This window comes from Crotalus tigris, unplaced genomic scaffold, assembly GCF_016545835.1.
Source record: "Crotalus tigris isolate CLP2741 ecotype Arizona unplaced genomic scaffold, ASM1654583v1 scf7180000024298.760630, whole genome shotgun sequence".
Lineage (NCBI taxonomy): Eukaryota > Metazoa > Chordata > Lepidosauria > Squamata > Viperidae > Crotalus > Crotalus tigris.
In genome coordinates this window covers 629040-648873 of record NW_024100471.1, presented here as the reverse complement: position 1 = coordinate 648873, position 19834 = coordinate 629040, and the positions used below count along the sequence as shown (strand labels likewise).

At 56.2% G+C, this 19834-nt stretch overlaps 2 protein-coding genes across 4 annotated transcripts in view; one reads left to right on the top strand and one right to left on the bottom strand.

The window, feature by feature from the left end:
* LINGO3 (leucine rich repeat and Ig domain containing 3) overlaps positions 1 to 19834 on the top strand; it is a 29098-nt gene that overhangs the window by 1040 nt on the left and 8224 nt on the right. The window contains exon 1 of one of the 3 annotated variants that reach the window (XM_039324380.1): positions 6773 to 7197. The exons of 1 other annotated variant lie outside the window; for it this stretch is intronic. The gene's annotated coding sequence lies outside the window, so the exon portion shown is untranslated. Of the gene's footprint in view, positions 1 to 6772; positions 7198 to 11432; positions 11673 to 19834 lie in introns of those variants that run through there. One more of the 3 variants, XM_039324381.1, reaches the window with a different exon arrangement.
* Positions 30 to 912, bottom strand: TIMM13 (translocase of inner mitochondrial membrane 13). The gene is made up of 3 exons (XM_039324384.1): positions 751 to 912; positions 317 to 385; positions 30 to 221 (listed from the first exon to the last, which is right to left on the bottom strand). Exons 1-3 carry the CDS (start codon positions 862 to 864, stop codon positions 123 to 125), a joined length of 282 nt encoding a protein of 93 aa, XP_039180318.1. The 5' UTR covers positions 865 to 912; the 3' UTR covers positions 30 to 122.

The following is a 19834-nucleotide window of genomic DNA, read 5'->3' as shown; positions in this document are numbered from 1 at the left end:
GGCACAGGGCAAGAGGACGACAAAGGGGCGCCTGGGCCAGCATTTTAATGGCTATCACCCCGGCCAATGAACAGTTCGCTTCTCTCTCCAAGGGTCCTGGCCAGAGTCCTCAGCTCCACCTCTCACATGTTGGCGCGCTCCCTCTGGAGACGGGAGTTGTAGGCGCGGGAAACCGTGTTCCAGGCGTCCATGTAGCGGTCCATGCACATGGCGATGCACTTCTGCAGGGGAGGGGAGGAGAGAGAGGCCGGGTGAGGCGGGGGGACGGCGGGGGGGGTGGGGGGTAGCTCGGCCCCATCGGCCCCATTTGGCTCACCTGCTCCGAGTTGTCCAGGGAGCTTCCGGGTTTCCCGATGCACTTCCTGAAACACTTGTCGGTCATCCTCTTTGGGGGGGAGGGGGAGAGGAGCGATCAGAGGGGAGGAAGGAGGAAGGCCAGCGGCCCCGCCCGCCCTCCGGACAGCGCTGCGCCCCTGGAGACCGGGGAGGGGAGGGGGCTGTCCGGAAAAGGCGTGGGGGGGAGGCGCTGCCAGACAGCCCCCTTCCCCCGCCAGCATCTCCTGGGGACCTTTGCCCCCCGCCCCGCAAAAAGCCCTGGCGGACGGGGGTTGCTGGGGGCCGGGCCCGCTCCGGGGGGGTTCCTTCGGCCTCAGACCCGCCCGGGGCGGCCTCGCGTCCCTCCCTCCCCCGCCGCTGCACGAGGGCTGCCTGGCGAGCGGCTCCGCGGGGCCCCCGGGGCGGCGCCCTCACCTGCAGCAGCTCCTGCGCGTTGGCCACCGCGATCTGCACCTTGACCTGCTCCATCAGCGCCCCCGGGTCCAGCCGGCCCGACGCCCCGGAACCGAACTCGCCGCCCGCCGCCATCCCGCGCCCTCCCGGCAGCCCGCGCGCCGCCACTTCCGGCCCCGGGGGAGCCCCGCCTCTCCCGCAGCCCGACTTCCGGCAGCGCTGCCCGTGCCCCGCCCCGGCCCGCGGAGCCCTCGGGCGCCCCCAGCGGCGGAGGGAGGACGGGAGGGGGAGAGAGCCGGTGGCCGGCAAGGTCCTGGAAGCCTCGGCCGCCCGTTGGCTGCGCCGGGGCCTCCGAGGAAGGGGATTCGACTGCGGGGTCCTGGCTGCCCCGTCTGAGCTCGGCCGTTTCCCTGCAGACGTTCCACGGCCCGGCTAGGTAACATCCTCAAGATACGTCCTCAACAATATTCTGTATGAAGGTGAGAAAGAGATATAAAGGATCAGCTCTGATGGAATTTGGGAAGATCTCTGGACTGAAATTCATGGCCTAATTCAAGACAGAGCAATCAGAAATAGGACAAAATGCAGAAAAACCTGAAAACCGGCTGCCTGCTATGTTTAAGTAGCTGAAAAAAGCAAAATTTAAGTGAGACAGAAGAAAATTTGCACAGTTCAGTGCTGAGTAGCAGAGAAGAGGCAAGAAAGTGTAACTGATGCAAAGAACTTGAGAACAATCCAATTGGCAGGACAATTTAAGATAATTACAAAAAATTAAGGATATCTTTCAGACGAGAATGGGCACTACAAACGACTAATACAGAGTTATATAGGATACTAAAGATCATCTAGTCCAACGTCCCCACTTAGTACAGGATCCCCCAAAGCATCTTTAGCATCCGAGGGTGGTGGAAGAGCTCCAAGCGAAGGGGAGCCCCCCCCCCCCAAGGAGGGGAGCGATTCTTCCTCCAGTCGTCCCGTTCTGGTAGTCGGAGGAGCTGCATCAGAAACATGGATTCTTACTTCACTTGGACGCCCTTTTATTCTGCAAAGGGGCATTTTGCCTCTGTGGAAAAAGCAAGGCCCCTCTCAGCTCTGCCTCCCTTCCTCCTCACGCCTCACCTGCTTATTTGCTCAATTTCTAGGGCCTGTCCCTGGCCGGCCATCGGAGGGTTGCTCAAATGAAAAAGTGGCAGTCAGTAGAAATGCCACATGGGGGGGGGGTGGTTAAACAAACTTGAATTAGAAATGTGGCCCAGCACCTGAGGGAGGAACCAGATCTACCAGGCCCTCTTCAAGCGGGAGCCAAGCGTTTAGGAGGGTCCCCCAATCTCTCCACCTGGGGAAGGGCAGCCCCATCTAGAACTAACCATGGAAACCCTCTGCAGCCAGGTGGCTCCCAAACCTCGGCCATCTGGCATTGCTCCAGTCACACTGTTGGCTGTTCTGGCTGCTTCTGTCTGGGCTGCGGTTTACGTGTGTCTTAATTGTTTTTATTATTTTGGGAATGTTGCAAGCCCCCCCCCCCCGCAGTCCTTATGGGCAGCCATAATGAACGGAACTGAATTTTTCCTCCCCATCCAGAGCCCAGCAGCTTCCAGGCACTGTGATAGGACCTCGAGAGCCCGGCTTGTTTATTCTCAGCTGGAAGGGCACAGTGGGGAAACCCTAGAATGACTTTCCCCAGCAGCCTTCCTGTAGTAGAGGTTGAATAGGAGCAGGAAGACTTTTGAACACCCAGCCACTCCTGAAAGTGCTAGCTAACCACAACAAGCAACACACACACACACACACACACACACAAAACAAGGAACAAGCAAACTTGCTAGGAGAAATGACTAGAAAAGGCTTACAGTTAGAGGGTTATGATCTTCAGCAGGGATGGCATGCTCACATGTGGATGGGGCAAAACAGAAATCACCAATACTTCTTAAGACACAAGGTTCGGCAAGGATTAAGCGTCAATATTATACAAAGATTCCGGCCTGGTTATCGCCACTGGAGGCAGTTACATACCCCAATCTGTTTAGGAAAGACAAGGTTATTACATATAAAGACATTCTGACAGAAGAGGGTTATTTAAAATCAAAACAAGAGTTAAGACAACAAGGAATAGACATAGAGTGGTGGTCTTACCTCCAGATTCAAGCAAGATACACAAAAGATAAGCAAGAATGGGGTATTAATAGACAAGATATGGGGCTAGACAAAATATTGCTAGGCCCGGAGAAAAAACAAATAAAGAATATTTATAAACACTTACTGGAGTATATTCGAAGAACAGGTCAAAGAAACAATGGTGACATGGGCGATAGATCTAGGATATAATATTAATTTGGATCAGTGGCAGCAGGTATGGATTCGAAACAATAAAATCACATTGGCGTCAACATATAAAGAGAATTTGTATAAGATGGTTTACAAATGGTATCTCCCTCCAGCCTAATTAGCCAAAATGTATAAACTATAAAGGATAGTGTTGGAAATGTAAAAAAGAAAGGGGCACTTTTTTCATGTTTGGTGGACATGGAGAAAAGCACAGGTGTATTGGCGTATGGTCTGGGAATGGGCAATAGAAATGACTATGCAAAACATTCAGTACAAACCTGAGACTTTACTTGAAAAAAATGTAAGTAAAGATGACACATATTTATTCATTCACGTGGTTATAGCGGCAAGGATATTATTTGCGCAAAAATGGAAAGCTACGGATGTGCCGAGTGGGGAAACATTAATTCAGAAAATCATGTATTGCGCAGAATTAGACAGGATAACTAAAAGATTAAAAAATCAGGATGAATCAGATTTTTATCAAATATGGAATAAATTTTATATGGTGGGGGGAAAAAGGGAGGTCATTGTAATGAGAAAAGCCAAGACTGAGATTAGAATGATATTACTGTAAAGAGATTTATTTGTAATTAATGTAAATATGGACTGAGATGTCTGTCAAATGTTGATTTACTATGCTCAATGTTTTTAATTCCTTTTTTTTATTCAATAAAATTTATAAAAAAAGAAAGAAAGAAAAGGGTGGAGGTTGAAAGAAAGAAGGAGGGTAGTAAAGAACCAATGAGAGGGGAGGGCTGGGGGATGAGGTTTAAGCAGGGAGAGGCATCCAGGACCAAAAGGAAGATCAGTCGGGGTGCCTTGGGCAAAGCAGCCCCTTGGTTCCTTCCCCGTCTCCCCCTGATCCTGCCTTGGGAAGGTGGTCAGAGTGCTTTGAGGAGGGGGGGGGGGAAGCATTGAACTCCAGCCTCCCTGGCGGTTCTTCTCTCTGCCCGCCCTCTTTCATTCGCCCCATCCTCTCCCGCCTCCTGCTTCACGCCTGGTCCACAAGGAGACCACAAGGGCTCTTTCTCTTCACACGAACGCCTGGCCTTTTCCTTTCCACCCAGTTCTTGGCCTTGCCTTGGAGGACCCCGACAAACGGGGACGTCCAGGGAAATAAATGGCATTTGGTTTTTCTTGCCTAAATGTAGAACCTTACTTTTTTTCACCACTGAATTTCATTTTGTTAGATAGCGCCCAGTGTTCAAGTCTGTCCAAATCCTCCTGTATCCTAAGCCTGTCTTCTGGAGGGTTGGCTATTCCTGCCAGCTTGGTGACATCTGCAAATTTGATGAGTTCCCCATCTATCCCCTCGTCCAAATCATTGATGAAGATGTTGAAGAGCACTGGGCCCAGAACAGAGCCCTGGGGCACCCCACTACATACTTCTCTCCATGTAGATGCGGTTCCATTGAGGACCACACACTGAATACGGCCGGTCAGCTAACTACTGATCCATCTGGTGGTGATGCTGTCTAAGGATTGCCCCACATTTTGTTTGTGTAGATTGCCAACATCCAGCCACACTATTTTCACACTATTGTGTTTTCAACTGAGCTGGTCCCTGTTGCAAAAGAGGGACAGGCTAGAATTGATGTGACTTGATAAAGCGGCCGTCTAGCTGGCCCTGTGCACTGAGCAGGAACCGTTTCCAGAAACTGCCACTGTGGCCCTCTTGGGCTTATCCATGTGTTCACTCTGCTGACAGATTTGGCTTCCAGGCCCAGCAGACAAGCAGGCTTCCCTCAAGGGATCCGAGCCCTTTCTGGATGCCCTGCCCCACAGAGCTCGGTGAGGGCTGCTGCTGCTGCTGCTGCTGGGAAGACCATCCTACGGCCCAACAATAGCTCCTCCGCAGCTCCTGGGTCTCCCTTCCTTTGGCTGTTGTTGCTGGGGAGGGAGCCAATTCCTGCACTGCCTGAGTGGGGCAGGCTGAGAGTCCATGGGAACCACGGCATCCTTCAGACCACTTGGGAACAAAGGGCCTGCGATTGGGCGCGGAGGAGGTCGCAGGGAAGAGGCTGGGACCGCTCCTTTGCTGTGGTCGCCCTTCGCACCTTTGCAGAGCAGATGAATTGGCTAGGACAGGTCCCCAACCCCTGATCTGTGGACCAGTATCAGGCCCCGGCATACCAGCAACCGGTCCGCACAAACAAGCAACGCCCCATCCTTGGAATGCAGGCAGCACTCAAAACCACACACCCTCCTCCGGTCCTTGGAAAAGCCTCTCTCCACGGAACCGATGGTCCCTGGTGCCCAAAAGGTTGGGGACCTCTGGGCTAGGATGTAAACTTTGAATAGAGGAGGCTGTGCAGGCTGCATGCCAGTGCCGTGTCCCAACACAGATCCCAGAAATTCCATTCCTGAGGCGCAGCATCTGAAGGGAACACCCTCCCCGAGAGGATCAGTCCTGGGGAGTCGAGCGCAGCGCAGGCTGAGCAGAAGGGAAGAGCACCTCCACAAAGGAAATATCCTGTTCTGGGAGCTGTTTGGCACCCACTGTGTGTATTTGACAGATTCCACCATTTTGTCATTTTGCCTTTGAAAGGAGGAAACTAAAACTCGAAAGGGGGAAAAATGATGAATCCCAAAATATCCCTAAAATATAGTTCAGGCAGATGACATAAAATGGAGGGGCTGCCTGATATCCTAGAAGACAGAAAGGAAGGCCAAAGCAATCTGGAGAGCCCAGATGGGGGGCGGGGAGGGGAGCCGCCAGCCAGGTCAGCTTGGAAGGACCCTTCCCTGCCTAGTGGGTTGGGGGGGGTACAGGAAGGGCGAAGGCGACATCCACAAAGCGACCCTTTCGGATCGCTCCAATCAGGGAAGGGGAACTCCGCTTTACTCTCCTTTGCCCCTCTTGAGGGAGCACCATGCCCTGCTGACCCCCTCCTGGGAAACGGACCCAGAGGAGGACCCATCAGAGGCTGGAAGAGGGGGAAGGCGCCGGACAAGCCTCAAGCCAGGGTCTGCAGTCCGCCGCCTTCCCTTCCCCCCACCCCCTCTACAGTACCGCGGCCGCTCGAAACTCCCGAGTCCAGCCGGGGTACTTCGCGCGCTTCTTCACGGGTCTGGCCCAGGAAGCCCGGCCCGGCCCGCTTCCGGGCTCCCCTTCGGCAGGGAAGGGGGCACTCGCGATGGCCAGGAGGCGGAAGATCGCCGCACCAGGCGGCTATCCCAGGGCAGTCCTGGAGGGCGAAGGCGAGGGCTACCGTCTCCAAACGGGGACACCCTCCCCCCGAGCTCCAGCCCCGCTGCCCTCCTTTTGCTCGGGTTTGGGCGTTGCGAATGGCGGGCTAGGCTGAGCCGGGCGGCGCACGAGACTGTTCCTTTCCCAGCCACGCAGGGCTCTTCGCCGGCCCCACAGGACCGCAGCCCCCTTGGACGTTTGGGTGGCGCTTTGGCCTTCGCAGCGGCCCTTCGCTTCCTGCCGGGGGCTGGGCGCCTTCGGCTCGAGGCCAGCTAGAGGGAGCCGGGTGCCGCAGCCGAGGCAGGTCGGGCTGGGGGGCCCCGGTGGCCCCATCAGTTTGCCTCAAGGCTCCAGGGCCGGCGCTGGCAGTCAAACGGGACACCAGGCCGAGCGCCGCCCGTCTGGCTACAGGTCGGGGCGCCCCTACCCCACCGAGGCTCGCTTGCCGAGGCGGCGCCCGAAGCCCCTCACCGGGCCCGGAACGGAGCGCGCCGCGCGAAACGTCTCCCCCGCAGCCCCGGCTGTCCAGGAGGGCGCCCTGTCGGACGCGGCGCGGGCCCACGCACTGCGCGGCGGGAGCGAGCAGGCGGGCGGCGGCGGGGGGGGTCTCCAGCCTCAGAGGCGCTCGCGGGGCAGAGCAGCATCCCAGGCGCGCCGCCCGCCCCGCCCGAGCCATACGGTAGCTGGCCGGCGGGGAGGAGAGGGCCAGCGGGGCGAGCGGGCAGAGTTCGCCGCCCCCGATACGCCACGGAGCCCCGCCGGGCAAGAGGGCGGCTGTCGCGGGTCACCCTGCCGCTCATCCAGCCGAGAGCCGCCGCCACCGCCGCCGCTCTTCCTCCTAGTGCGCAGCGCTGATGCTGGGCGGCCGCCGTCCCGCTCGCCGCCCGCGGCCAGCAGCTGCTCCCCTCGGCTCCCTTTGCCCGCCGAAGCCCAGCTCCTCGCCGTGCCCGGTAGGTGTCCGCCGCCTCCCGCCTGGCTTCGGAGCGGCGGAGTCCTTGCGGGAAAGAGGGGCGGGCGGGCGGGGGCAGGAAGCGCGGCGCTCGGAGGGAGACGGCGCCAGTGAACCGACTCGCCGAGGATCGCAGCCGGCCGGGGCTGGGTCAGCGGGCGGCCGGCGGCGGCAGTTGCGGTTGTCCGCCGCCGGCCCGCAGCTAGCTTCTTTCCTGCCGCAGCTGCCCGTAACTTTGGGCTCGGAGGGGCGGCATCTCCGTCGCGGGGCGGGGGGGTTTCTGCCCGGCCTCCTGCTGCGACTCCGCAGGCGAGGAAGAGGCCGGAGGCTGCCCCCCGGAAAGGGGCTTTCGGGGCGGGGGAGTCCGACCCCTCCGCGGAGTCCAGGGCCCCGGAGCAGGAGGAGGTCGCTGTGGAGGTGGCGAGGGCAGAGCCGGTCGCCGCCGGGTCCCGGCCGGGCCTTCGGAAAAGCGGGCTGCTGGTCGGGGGTGACCCTGCAGGGCTGAGGGCCCAGCGGCCTGCGCTGCCAAGTCCCCCGTCTGGGCGGCCCAGGGGCTGCTTCCGATCCCAGACCGTCAGGCAGGCACCGGGGTGCGTCACCTGTCCTCCCCCCCCCCCCGCTGCGCCTTGTTGCTTCCCAGGCAAGGGGCAGCGCGTGGGAGGGGGAGTTCTCTGGCGAGAGCCCCGTTTATCCCCGGCTCCCCCGAGAAGAGGCTGCGGGGCCGGTGAAGCGCGTGAGAAATTCAGAACTCTGGGCTGTTGTTCCCTCCTGGGTGCCTTTCTAGCTGTCCTGCCGCGTTGGGGTTTAGGGCTCTTTTCTCTCCCGAAATGCGCGCAGTCAGCGAGGCTTGTTTCCCGGCAAACCACCGGGTACTTCTAGCTGTGCATGATCTCTCCCATTCTCCCCCCGTTTAAACTTCTGAACCCCCCCCCATTTCCTCTCTGAGCCTATTCCGGGGGTGCGCCTCTGCGCTCCAGTGCCCACCGACTCCAGAGAGGGAGTCAATGCCAGGCCGAGCGGATTTGAGGCCTCCAACGCTTTTCTGCCTCCCCTGAACCACCAGCCCGGCCTCTCTCTCCCCCCCCCCCCGGTCCCGTTTCAGATCGCTCACTGCGGGGGGGGGGCTGAGACTGGCATGGATGTGAAGGGTCCAGTAAGGCAGCCTCTGCAAGGGCCAGTTCCCACCCCCAAGGGAAGGAAGCCCAGCACAGAGCAGAATCCCCTGCCAACGTGGGCCTCCTGGGGCTGCCCTGGCTGGCGGTTCCCATGTGGTTTTCTCCTGTCCTGGGTGCAAATCATTCCAGGGCATTTTCCTGGTGGATTCTCTCTCTTCTGGCAAGCTGCCATCTTTGCAGTTTCAATTGTCACCGCCCACTTTGAGCCAGCTATGACCCAAATCTGTCTTCTGGTGTTCTGCTGATCGACCAGTCATGTCCAATTGCCCAGAGCTGTCCAGTCCTGGGAAGGGCTGATCCGGCTGCACATCTGCATGGGACTCTGTTCTGTGTCCCATGCTCCCTCCTGCCGCTCCTCTACACACCCTGCAGACAGGGCTACACTCCAGCAGCTAGCTGGGGCAGCGGGACAGAGAGGGGCACTTGGCCCCTCCTCCCCACTTTCCCTAGAGGGAGAGCCTGCTCCTAGGAGGTCAAAGCCTGGTCTCCACCAGAGATGGAAAAGACTAAGCGCTCTTCCCAGGGGGGGGAGGCTTTACTCCCCTCCAAGTGGAAATTGCCCGAAGCTGCTCCTAAGGGGACAGCGACTGGGCCGAGGTGATCCAAAGGCTGAGCAGTTGGGCTGCCTCTCCCTGGGCCTGAGAGAACCGGGCCCATCCCAGAGGGTCCCCCCCCCCCGCTTCTGCTGAGCCAGAGTGCTCCTGCTGCTGCTGGGACCTTTTTCTCTCCTGGGCTCTCCCCCCCCTTCCAGAAACTGACTGGGGGGGGCAAAGCAACCATCTGCCCCTAGGTTAAATGGTATTCAAAGTAAGGGGAGGTTAAGATCAGGGACTGGCCTGTGCACATCTGGTTTACATTTCTCAAGAGAACCTCTGGGCTGCCATTCTTAGGGTGCACCAACAGCCCCTGATGCCGGCCTCAGAGCTTCTTGGCGTCCCCCAGTCCTGCCATATCCTTTGCCTCTGTTTCCGCCTCGGACAGGATCTCCTCTCTGGCATGTCATGCAGGGTCCTTTAGGCTGTCCCTCCCTGTCTAAGGTGGGGGAGGGGCGCCATGTGTTCCTCAGCCCACACACACTTTGTGCCCCTCTGACTCCTGCCTCAGTGTCAGTTGGCGATGGAGGGGATCTAGGGGGGGGGAGGCTGCAGTCACCTGCCTGCCTCAGTCAGGGCTCGGGGGAGGGGGCTCTTCCTCCATGGATGCCGAGGACAGGCAACCTATCTTGGAACAGGAAGGGGCCCTCAGAGAGGATCAAGCAGTGTGTGTGGGGGGGGTGACTGTTTCGTGGGGCAAGAGGCAGGGCAGAGACAGCCCCGCCCACATTTTTCTGTGGCCTCTTGGGCTTCAAGGAATGCTAGACTTAAGGATGGCAGGGGTCCCACGAGACAGTCCCTGGGCGCCCCTCCCCACTGCTTTTTCAAATCAGCCAAGCTGCAGCCCTCAAACTGTAGCTGCGCCTTGTGTGATGCGCTCTCTTGACGGCTGCGAAGGAAGACTGCGGGGGAGGAGATCCCATGTGGCCAGGGAACATTTCTCAAACGGATCTGAATACTTTGATTCCTTACTACCTGCCTGGTCCGGGTCCTGATCAGCGGAAGGATGCAGGGGTCAAGCAGGGCTGCCCTGCTAGTTGTACATCTTTCAGCCTAAAGCTGGACCAAGGAAAGGCGGCCCTGAGCGCATCCATTCCTGGGTGGGCATCCCCACCTGAGCTTTGCAAGAGGCTGCCCCCCCCCCATGTTACCTTAGGGGAGAGAATTTCCCAACAAAACTTCTTGGGCTGTCAATCTGGCCTCTTTTCTGGGTGGTGGCTGGTCTGGGCAGGGCTGTGCTGTAAGAGGAGGGGCTGCAGATGGAAGCGAAGGTCCGATTGGATTGGGCAGAGCAGGACCCAGCAACCTCTCAGATTCTCCAGTGACCTTCCTAGAGGGGCCTCCCCTCCCCCCCCATCGCTCTCCCAAACATTTGTCCTGCTTCTGAGCAGATCTAAGGCTGCTGAAAGGCTAGAGGGCACTGAGGAGTGCTTGAGGAAGGTCCAGTTCCTGCCCCCTTTGCCCTCCCCAGGAGTGGATGGAGGCTGCCAGTGGCTCCCCTCCCAAGGAGGAGCTTGCCAGCTTTTCAGGCAAGAAGTTCAGGGTAAATGGAGAAAACATATCATGCTGAACCTCCAGTATCAGAGCCAGTCTACCTTGGATGTGTGTGCTTTCAACTTCCAAGGGGGCCCTCATTTGTACTGCAGGAGACGTGCCACACACACACACACACACACACACACACACAAACCAAGCCTTGCTAGGTCCTGTTGGATCGCTTGGAAATGATCCCTCAGATCATCTCCCATCCTCCCCAGCTCTTCCTCTCTCCTGTTCTGGGAAGCCCACTCAGACTCTCCAGCGGGGGGGGGGAGGGTCCAGCAGCCCAACGAAGGCCTTTCTTCACTGAGCTGAGGGTTGCAGCACCCCCCTCCCACGTCCCCCCTTGAATATGGGAGGCTTTGTGAACCTTTGCAGCTGTCAGAGGAGACTCAGCCACTGGTAAGCAACCTCAGGCAAGAGTCCTTATGCTGAGATGACCTCCCCCCCCCAAAAAAAAGTGATACCCAGGTAGGAGATGGTGGTGAGGGACGCTGAAACCAGGCCTCCTCCCCCACGGGTTTACGGGTGCCAGCAGCAGCAGCAGCAGCGAGAAGCCCTCTGTGCAGATGGCCCCAGAGCTGGGAGGGAGCCCCTGCGTTGAACTGGCTATCCCAGGCCTCAGCATCGGCTGACTGTAATCCATCTTTTCCCAGTCCCTCCTTGCAATTCCCAGCTGCCACTTCTGCTCCTTGCCCCCCTCCGCCTTGCTCCCCCCCCCCCGTCTGTTGAGCATCCCCACCCCCAGCAGGCAGGCAGGCAGATGGCTGTTAAGCCTCCGAGACAGCAAGACCCAGGGGTCCTTGCAGGGCTCAGAGACCCCTCCTCCCCCGGCCCTGGTCCTGGGCTGGATGGGGCCCAGAATGACAGGAGGGCAATTCCTCACTCCAGCCACCTCACAAGAACCTCCCTTGCAGCCACCAACTGCTCCCTCCCTTGCCCTGTTCCCCTTTTGGAAGTGGCCTGGACATCCCTCCCTGCTCCCGGCTGGCTGGGGAGGGCTTCACTGCAACTAGGATTTTTTAAAAATAGCCCTGGCCTGTGAGACAAACAGAGCAGCTTCCCTTCAAGGCTGGCAGCTGCTTTATCCACTGGAAGAATTTCAGGAAGAGGGAAGCCCTGCTCCAGGAGCCCCGCATTCCAGATGTCTCCGTAGGTAGACTTTCCAGGTAGGGATAAAGGAGGATATTCGTAACTCAGGGGTCCCCGATGCTCTCTCAGCTGGGTGGTTTCCTTGCAGAGGTTTCTTTACCCAAACTAGGTAACATCAGTGCCAGAAGGGAGTGGGGGGGGGGTCTTGCTCTCAGTTGATGTTCTAGAGCCTCGCCCTGCCGGTGTCGGTGGGGGTGGTCTCAGGGATGCTCTCGTTGAGCTGTTTAATGTTGGCTGGTTTGGCAGTTTCTCATTGTTCCCTGTTTTTGATCTGATGTTAAATCTTGGAGTTGCCCTATGCTCATCTGAGCCTTGATTTCTGGTGGGGAAGTCGTTCCCTTTGTGGCTTGTTGAGTGTCTCCTTTGTACAATAGGTAGATCTGGTTTATGTATCCTTTTGATGGCCAATCACTCCGAGCACAAGGTTTGTGTGTGCTCTGCTGATTTCATGTGGTTGTAATAGTCTGTTGGTGGTTTCTTGATGTATGGCAGTGTGATCCTTTTTACGCTTGTGTTGGTTGTGCTGTAGACCACTCAGCCCAATATAGCACCACCAACACAAGCCATAAACACCCTGCTAGACGAACTCCAACATTAACATCAGACCAAGAGGTAAACAGTGCCCCAATCCAGGAACAGTCAAACAAGCCAACAGTAAACAAGCCAACCAAAGAACCTCTGAGACTATCCTCCACCAACATTGACAGGGTGAGACGCCAGAAAAGAAGTGATAGAGGGAGTTGAAGTTGCCGGAACCTTGGGCAAAAGTGACCACGTCATGCTGGAGTTTAATATAACGCAAACACCAGCAACAGAAAACAATCCAACCAACATCCTAAACTTCAAAAGAGCAGACTTTAACAAACTCAGAGAGAACCTAGGAAATGGATGAAAATCCTAAAGGGTAAAACAACCCAAGAAGCGTGGGAAACTCTCATAAATGCAATCATAAAAGCCCAGACCAGCACAATACCATTGAAAAAGAAAAACAAGAAATTCAAGAGGAAACCAGAATGGCTGCACAAAGATCTCTCTGCCGAACTGAAAGGCAAAAAGGACAAATACAAAAATTTGAAAGAGGGGCACATAACTAAGACTGATTATCAGCAGACAGCCAGAACATGCAAAGATGAAGTCAGGAAAACAAAGGCCCAGATTGAACAAAGACTTGCAACAGAAATTATGGATAATAAAAAAAAGTTTCTTCCATTAACAAGAAAAAAGTCAAAGAAACTGTAGGCCCACTAAAGAGAGAAGATGGCAAGGAAATAACAGGCAACAGGAAGAAAGCAGAGCTGCTTAACTCATATTTCGCGTCAGTCTTCACACAAAAAGAAACTATAGCCCATCATACAAAAAAAAAACACTGCAAAAGACAAACTTGAAACAAAAATTAAAATAAGCAACAAAATGGGAAGAGAACACCTATCTGACCTTGATGAATATAAATCACCAGGACCTGATGGATTACATGCCACAGTTCTGAAGGAGCTGGCAGATGTTATCTCAGAACCTTGCACCACATCTTTCATAAATCCTGGACCACCGGGGAAGTACCTGAGGATTGGAAAAGGGCTAATGTGGTTCCTATTTTCAAGAAAGGGAAAAAAGCAGAGGCAGGAAACTACAGACCAATCAGTTTTACCTCAATACCTGGAAAGATCCTAGAAAAGATAATCAAAAAACAGATCTGAGAACAACTAGAAGCAAAAAAAGTTATAAATAGTAGCCAGCACAGGTTTGTTAAAAACAAATCATGCCAAACCAATCTTATTTCATTCTTTGACAAAGTGACTAAACTAATAGACCAGCGAAATACTATGGACGTAGTATACTTAGACTTCAGTAAGCATTTGATAAAGTAGACCACATCTATTGACCGCTCAGCCCAGCCAACTTGCAAAAGGCCTACAGGCTGGCAGACCTTCCGGCCTCTCTGTGAAAACCTCCGCAGAGCAGCCGATCTTTAGACTGGAGAGGAGAACCAGGCTGCACAGAGGCAGCTTCCAGGCAAGCCGCTTGTGAGCCTGGGTGAATCGATCGGGCGGCTTCCACCTGGGCAGGATGAGGCTGCCAGCCCAGAGCCGTCCCTGCTCGGGTGGAAAAGCCCCCTCCGCCCCCTCCAGCACCCCTGCGATGTTGCGGGCCTTTCCCAGGCAGTCAGGCTCTGCCGCTCTGGATGCAACCGGAGCTGAAAATCCCTGCTGCGTCTGGGCTTCAGGTGGCAGGTCACCAGCTTCCCTCGGCCAGCCGGGCAGCTTGCCTTTCTTCTGCCTGTGATTTCCCTCCCACCACAGGAAGCACCTTTCCCCCAAGCCCAGGAGAACGCAGGCCCCGACCATCTGCACAGGCCCCCTCCTGCCTGGCTCTCTGGAGCCCTCTGCTCACCAGGCAGCTGCACAGAGATCAGCTCCGGAATGAGCCTTGCTCTTCGGCACCCCTCCATGGGGGCAGACGGGGGGGGGGGAAAGGATCGGGCCCCCAGTTCTGCCTTGCATCCTCAAAGCTGCACGTTTGCTGCACGTCTTCCTGAACATCAGAAGAGAAGCTGGGCAGTGCCGGAGGGGAACCTGGCCTGTCTAGTCCAGCTGCCTGTTCTCCCCATGGCCCACCAACTACCCAAGGAAGAGTCTGCCGAGAGACAGTCTCCAGGGGCAGCCCTGGTGCCACCCTGTCCGCCTGTGAATCTGAAATCAGCCAAGCCAGGATCCTGGCTGCTTTTCATGACCGGTTGAGAAAGGATCAAGCAAGGACCTGCTACACCTCTATAATCAGTTCCCCCAAACTTCTCCCTCCCCCCAAATCTGCTGTTTTTAGTGACATTTTAGTTGTTGTACATCCTGTGTTCCCCCCCCCCCATGGTTGTGTGTTTAGATCACTGCCAGCAAGAGCGGGGATCCCTTGCTTTGTGGTTTCTGCTATGGAAACGCTGGGATGACCTAGATCTCCTTCTGGTCTGACTGGAAGGGAGTGGGGCCTCCTCTGACCAATTCAAGGCCAGGCCAGAAGCCTCAATGAGGCTCAGTCCTTGTCAGGGGAGGAGGGGGAAGGGGGGTGTCCGCACAAGCACAAGCTGTGTCTGCACCCAAAGGGTGCCTCTACATCGAGCACCGGGATTCTGATGGGATCTGCCAGCAGCCGCCTTTCAGCAGGCAGACAATCCATCAGGGGCTCCCTCACCTGCAAGGTGCTGGCCCGTTGCTAGGCAACCATGACCAAGGTAATTTAATGCCTCCTCCTCCTTGAAAGGCAGGTGGGGATGTGCCTCTGCAGCACTGCAACCCCTCCCGGGGACCCCTCCTCCGGTGGGCGAGAGCGCTCTGAGGCAGGTGCCCAGCCCCTCCTCCGCTTCCCCACCAGGCAGCCACTGCTGGAGGCCAACATTAGGGCCAACAGAAGGGCAGTGGGTGGGAGGGGAGCGCTCCAGCTGTTTCAGGGGAGTTCAGTGCAGGGGTGGCAGCCACGGGGAGGGGGCTCTCAGTCCCAGGCAGGGGGCCCTGGGTCGTACCTGCAGGCATCTGAAGGGGGGGGGTTCTCGGTTTGGACGGGCTGCACTTAGTTGCTGGCTGTCTCAGAATGGCCAGGGCGGGATGGGGAAAGGGGCGTCCCCTCGTGAAGACCCTCAGGCTGGGCTGCTCCCGCGCCGAGGGCCAAGAGCAGGCCCACCTTGGGAGGGAGCGTGAATCGCCGCGGCCTCCGCGCCTTCCTCGCGGCAGAGAGAGGCGAGAGCCCCGGGGGAGAGCGTGTGCCAGATCTCGGCGCTGCTATCCGGGGCAAAAGGCTCCCCGGGGCCTCGCCTCGATTGTGGAAGACCGGCCGGGACAGAGAGACCCATTTAGCGGCGCGTCCCCGCCGCCCTGCGCGCCCGCCCTCGTCCTTGGCCAGGGAATGGAGAGCGCCGACCGGGAGGCTGAAGGCGGCCGCCGTCCCCGGCAGCCTTTTTCCCCCCCAGAGTGACCCGGAGCTTCTCCGCCCGACCGGCTGCAGCCGAGGACGAGCGGGGCAGGCTCCCTGCTCGTTTCCGGGCGGCGGGGAAGGCTGGAGCGTCTTCCTTCCAGTCCCCACCGGGCGGGGGGCGAGCCCCAGGGTATGGAGCGAGGCGAGGCCAGCCAGCCAGCCAAAGAGCGGGCAATTTGGGGGGGGGGGGCGTGAGGGTTGAACTCCTGCTCCCCCTCCTGGCAACTACCGAGTTCTGCAACCTGCATAATGGATGAAAAAGAGCTGGAATCCTATGCCCGTATCTGCCTGTTAGCCAGTGTCAAGGAGGCAGACTCGGGATGTTTAGGTTGTGTAAGGACCCACCCCACTTTGCATCTTAAGAAGACAGAACTCTTGGAATCTTTCTTCCAACAGGCATCTTTATTAAGAGAAACTGGTTGCAGGCATTCTAGACAGGACTTGGGGGCCAAACCCTACGGTTCAAGGTTTTAAGGGGTCCCCAGCAGCCCAGCCCAACCCATCATCTTTCCAGTGGCAATCTCAGGCCTTACATTTTCACCCCCTTTCCTCACTGCTGGTGGAAGGGAGACTTCAGAGAGGAGCAGATCAAAGCTGATGGCCCCATTGTTAGTCCTTTTGGTGAAATCCACATTCAATCCCTTTTGAAGCTGTAGTGAAGGAAGTGAGGGCCATAAAGCCCCTTTGTTCACCCCCCTTCATCGTATGACAGAATCCAGAGAGGGCAGAAATGGGGTTTTCCATAGTCGATAACTAGAGATGAAATATAATTGGATTCTGACAAGTTGGCTCCCCACCCGCTCCCCCAATTTCCCTGCTGCCTGGAAGTCTTCTGACACCCCTCCCCCCAGCAGTTGACCCTGGAGAGTTCAAAAGCCCCCTGCTGCCCCCCCTTCTCTTCTTGGTTCTTGGCTTAAAATAATTAGGGACTTAGTTCCCCCCTCGGAGGAAGTTTTGTGTGTGTGTGTGTAATTCCAGGACATCTCATTGTCCTCATGCAAAGCTATATGGAGCAGTGGTGACACAGTGGTTGGACTGCAGTATTGCAGGCTGTAAAGGCGCTGTGAAGCAGCATAGAAGTCTTAAGTGCTGTGGCTATACCCGCAGACAGCGCAGACAGAGTGGGACTGAAGTGCTGGCGGTGCTGGAATTCCCAATTTCCTAGGCCCTTCTAGAGTTTGATACGGTCAACCCAGTGGGTGGAGGAGGCCCTTCTGTGATCCATGAAGCGCTCTTTTGCTGGCATCTGAAAGTAAAGACCTCGTCGTCCCAGAGGCTCTTAGTGCAGGAGACGTGCTGACCTCTCCACAGGTTAGGGTTGGGGTTAGGGTCTCTCTCTCCGGCTCCTTTGGCAGACCCGCCTGAGGTTGGGACCTCCTTCCGCCAGGCCCAAAATGCGGTCACTTGATTGCAGGGTCATCTGTCTGTCAGAACTTTGGAACCAGGTCATAGGTAGCTTTTGGGAGGGTCGGTTGTAACTTTGAATGGCCACTAAATGACCCAAGTCATCCCATCATCCAGCCAAGGGATGGCTGTAATGGACAATTTCCCCCCCAACTAAAGCTGTAACCCTCTGCCCTGGATAGGCCTATCCTGAGAGAGTCTAGAGTGTGTGGCCACTCTGAACCTCTTCCTCTCTGTCTCCTCCCCCCCCCTTAGCTGGAGTCCCCCCAGCTCTCCTAATCTGGGTTTCTCTCTGGAGGGCAGGACCTCCTCCAGGGAAAGCTCTGTGCTGCCAAGACCTCACACACACACACACACACACACACACACTTACACTTCCCCAGGTGCACCTCCTCATTTTGGAAGACTTTCCTTGGGCTCTGTTTTCATTTTCATTGCTTACAGATTTGGCTGTAACACTCCTACACGTCTCCTCTAACTGCTCTCTGAAATACTTCAAGATCTTTCTGAATTTTCTGTCTTTGACGTCTCTTCTTGGCATTTGGTAACGGTTTGTTCTGACATCTTCTGTCCCTGGTGGATTTCATTCCATAGTTCCCGATTCCTTATCAATGAGATTCAGAGCTTCAGAGTAATTCCTGATCCTTGAAAATTGAGGGTACGTCATCCAGTAATGTCCACGTATATACGCATCCTTTTGGTGGTTTAAAGAATGTGTTAGCAATTTAAAAATCATTGGATTGGATCTTCAACTACATCTGTGTCCTTCCTACGGCAGCAGTTCCCTTCCCCTCTGCTTTTCGTGTCCTGGGCAGTTAACGTGTGATCTTCTGACTGAAGGCACCCAATCCATCTCAACTTGCTGATGCGTAAAAGCATGGCCATCTGTTCATGGTTTCGCTTTATCCTTGGCTGCGTTGAGCTTTCTCTGTCCGTGCTTCTTATCTCCCATATTCCTGCTGCAATTCTGTCTTTGCCACTTTGGGTCTCTTTCCTTGAATGGCAACCTCAGCAACCGGATGTCCCGAGGGCTTTAACCTTGTTGTTCGTCCATCGATTTCGATGAAGACCTTGACATCTTGTGGGTTATGGGCCATCAACGATGTGTCCGTAGGTGGCTAATAAGAGCGACGTTAGCACGGAATGTTCTGCCACATACTGAACAAAGAAATGTAGACACTGTTACTTCAGCATTTACAGCTCTGGCTTTGCGGAGTGCTCGCTTCTCTTGTGCCAAGATTGTCCTCCTGCGTTCATATGTCTGGCAACCCTGGTACACCAAGGTGCACCATGTCGGTCGATCATGCGCCAAATGTTCCCAAGAGATGGTGTTAATATCCAGGGACTTAAGAGAGGCTTTCAACGTGTCTTTGTATCGCTTCTTTTGTCCCCCGTGCGATTGCTTTCCTTGAGACAGCTCACCATAGAAGAGCTGTTTAGGGATGCGATGATCTGGCATCCTTACAACATGGCCTGCCCAGCGCATCTGGGCTTTCATCAACAGAGTGTAAACGGATGATAGGCCTGCTCTGGAGAGGACATCTGTGTCTGGTATCTTATCCTGCCACCGGATCCTCAGAATTCTACGAAGGCAAGTCATGTGGAAGTAGTTCCGTTGCCTAACGTGCCTCCTGTACACTGTCCAGGTCTCACTAGCATATAACAGGGTAGTTAGCACTGCTGCCTGGTAAACTTTAAGCTCGGTAGCAAGACTTATTCCACAGCGGTCCCACACGTGAGTCCGCAATCTCCCAAATGCAGAACTTGCCTTGGCAATTCTACAGTTGACCTGGATGTCAATTGTCACTGCACGGGAGAGGGTACTACCAAGATACATAAATTGGTCCACTGCTTGCAGCTTTGTCCCTTTACTGTGATGGTAGGCTCTTGATATTGGGCTAGGGCTTTAACCCACCCATGTTGTAAATGCTCCTAGGATTCAGAAAGCTCCTCAGCAATTCCGATCCGAGGGTCCGTCATCCGGCATCCTCTCCGCCATCAGTTCCTCTTCTCTGTGCAGGGTGGTGTCTTGGCAAAAACAGGGCAAGGCTTCCCGTGGCCTCCCCCTCCCTTTCCCATTGCCACTGAGTGAGTGCCGCCTCCAGCATCCTTCCCTCTGGCTGCTGCCCAAAGAGGTGCCTGCTGGCTTTAGTTGACCAATGAGATGACCATCACCCCTTGGGTGACCCAGCTGGGATCAGCCGCTTAATTTGACAAGGCTCATTTTGGCTTCCAGTAACCCCCACCGTGCTTTCTCACAACCTGGTTTCAACGCAGTCTGTCCAGAAACAGACTGTCCTTTTTGTAGTTTGCAGGACTCCCACTTTTTTGATGAAAGGGACAACTAGGGGTCCCATCCTCCAGTTCTTTGTCCTTTCAGCAGGACAAAGGGCACTGCAGGCCACCAGCTCCTCCGCCCAGTCCACTCCTGTAGAGGGGTCACCCTCCTCCTTGGCAGGGTCCAGGGGGGGAGCCCCGGGGGGAGAGCCCATCTCAGCCTAGGCTGATGGATGGTTTCAGAAGTCTTTGGGGGAGTCTCCAACCTCAGCCCCCCCCCCGCTTGTCCTTCTTTCTCTTCCTCCCCCCTCCCCCCCCAGTCCATTGTTCAGTTTCGGGGCAGCTGCTCTTGACCGGGGAGCCCAGAAGCATCAGGAGGTGGGAGGTGCAGGTTGGGCCCCTAGGCCTGTTCAGAGAAGAGCTGGGCCTCTGCATCGCAGCCTTCTCAGACCCCTTGTCCCCCCCCCCCAAAAAATCTGGCACTTTTGCTGGCCCTACGAGAAGCTGTTCAGGAAATCTTTTCTGTTTCTTTTCTCAGAGG

Excerpts from the sequence above, each read along its gene's own strand:
- TIMM13 (XM_039324384.1), bottom strand. The coding sequence starts at position 864 with ATGGCGGCGGGCGGCGAGTTCGGTTCCGGGGCGTCGGGCCGGCTGGAC. Across the intron at positions 386-750 it reads ACGCGCAGGAGCTGCTGCAG|AGGATGACCGACAAGTGTTT; the intron begins GTGAGGGCGCCG and ends TCCCCCCCAAAG. Across the intron at positions 222-316 it reads CCCTGGACAACTCGGAGCAG|AAGTGCATCGCCATGTGCAT; the intron begins GTGAGCCAAATG and ends CCTCCCCTGCAG.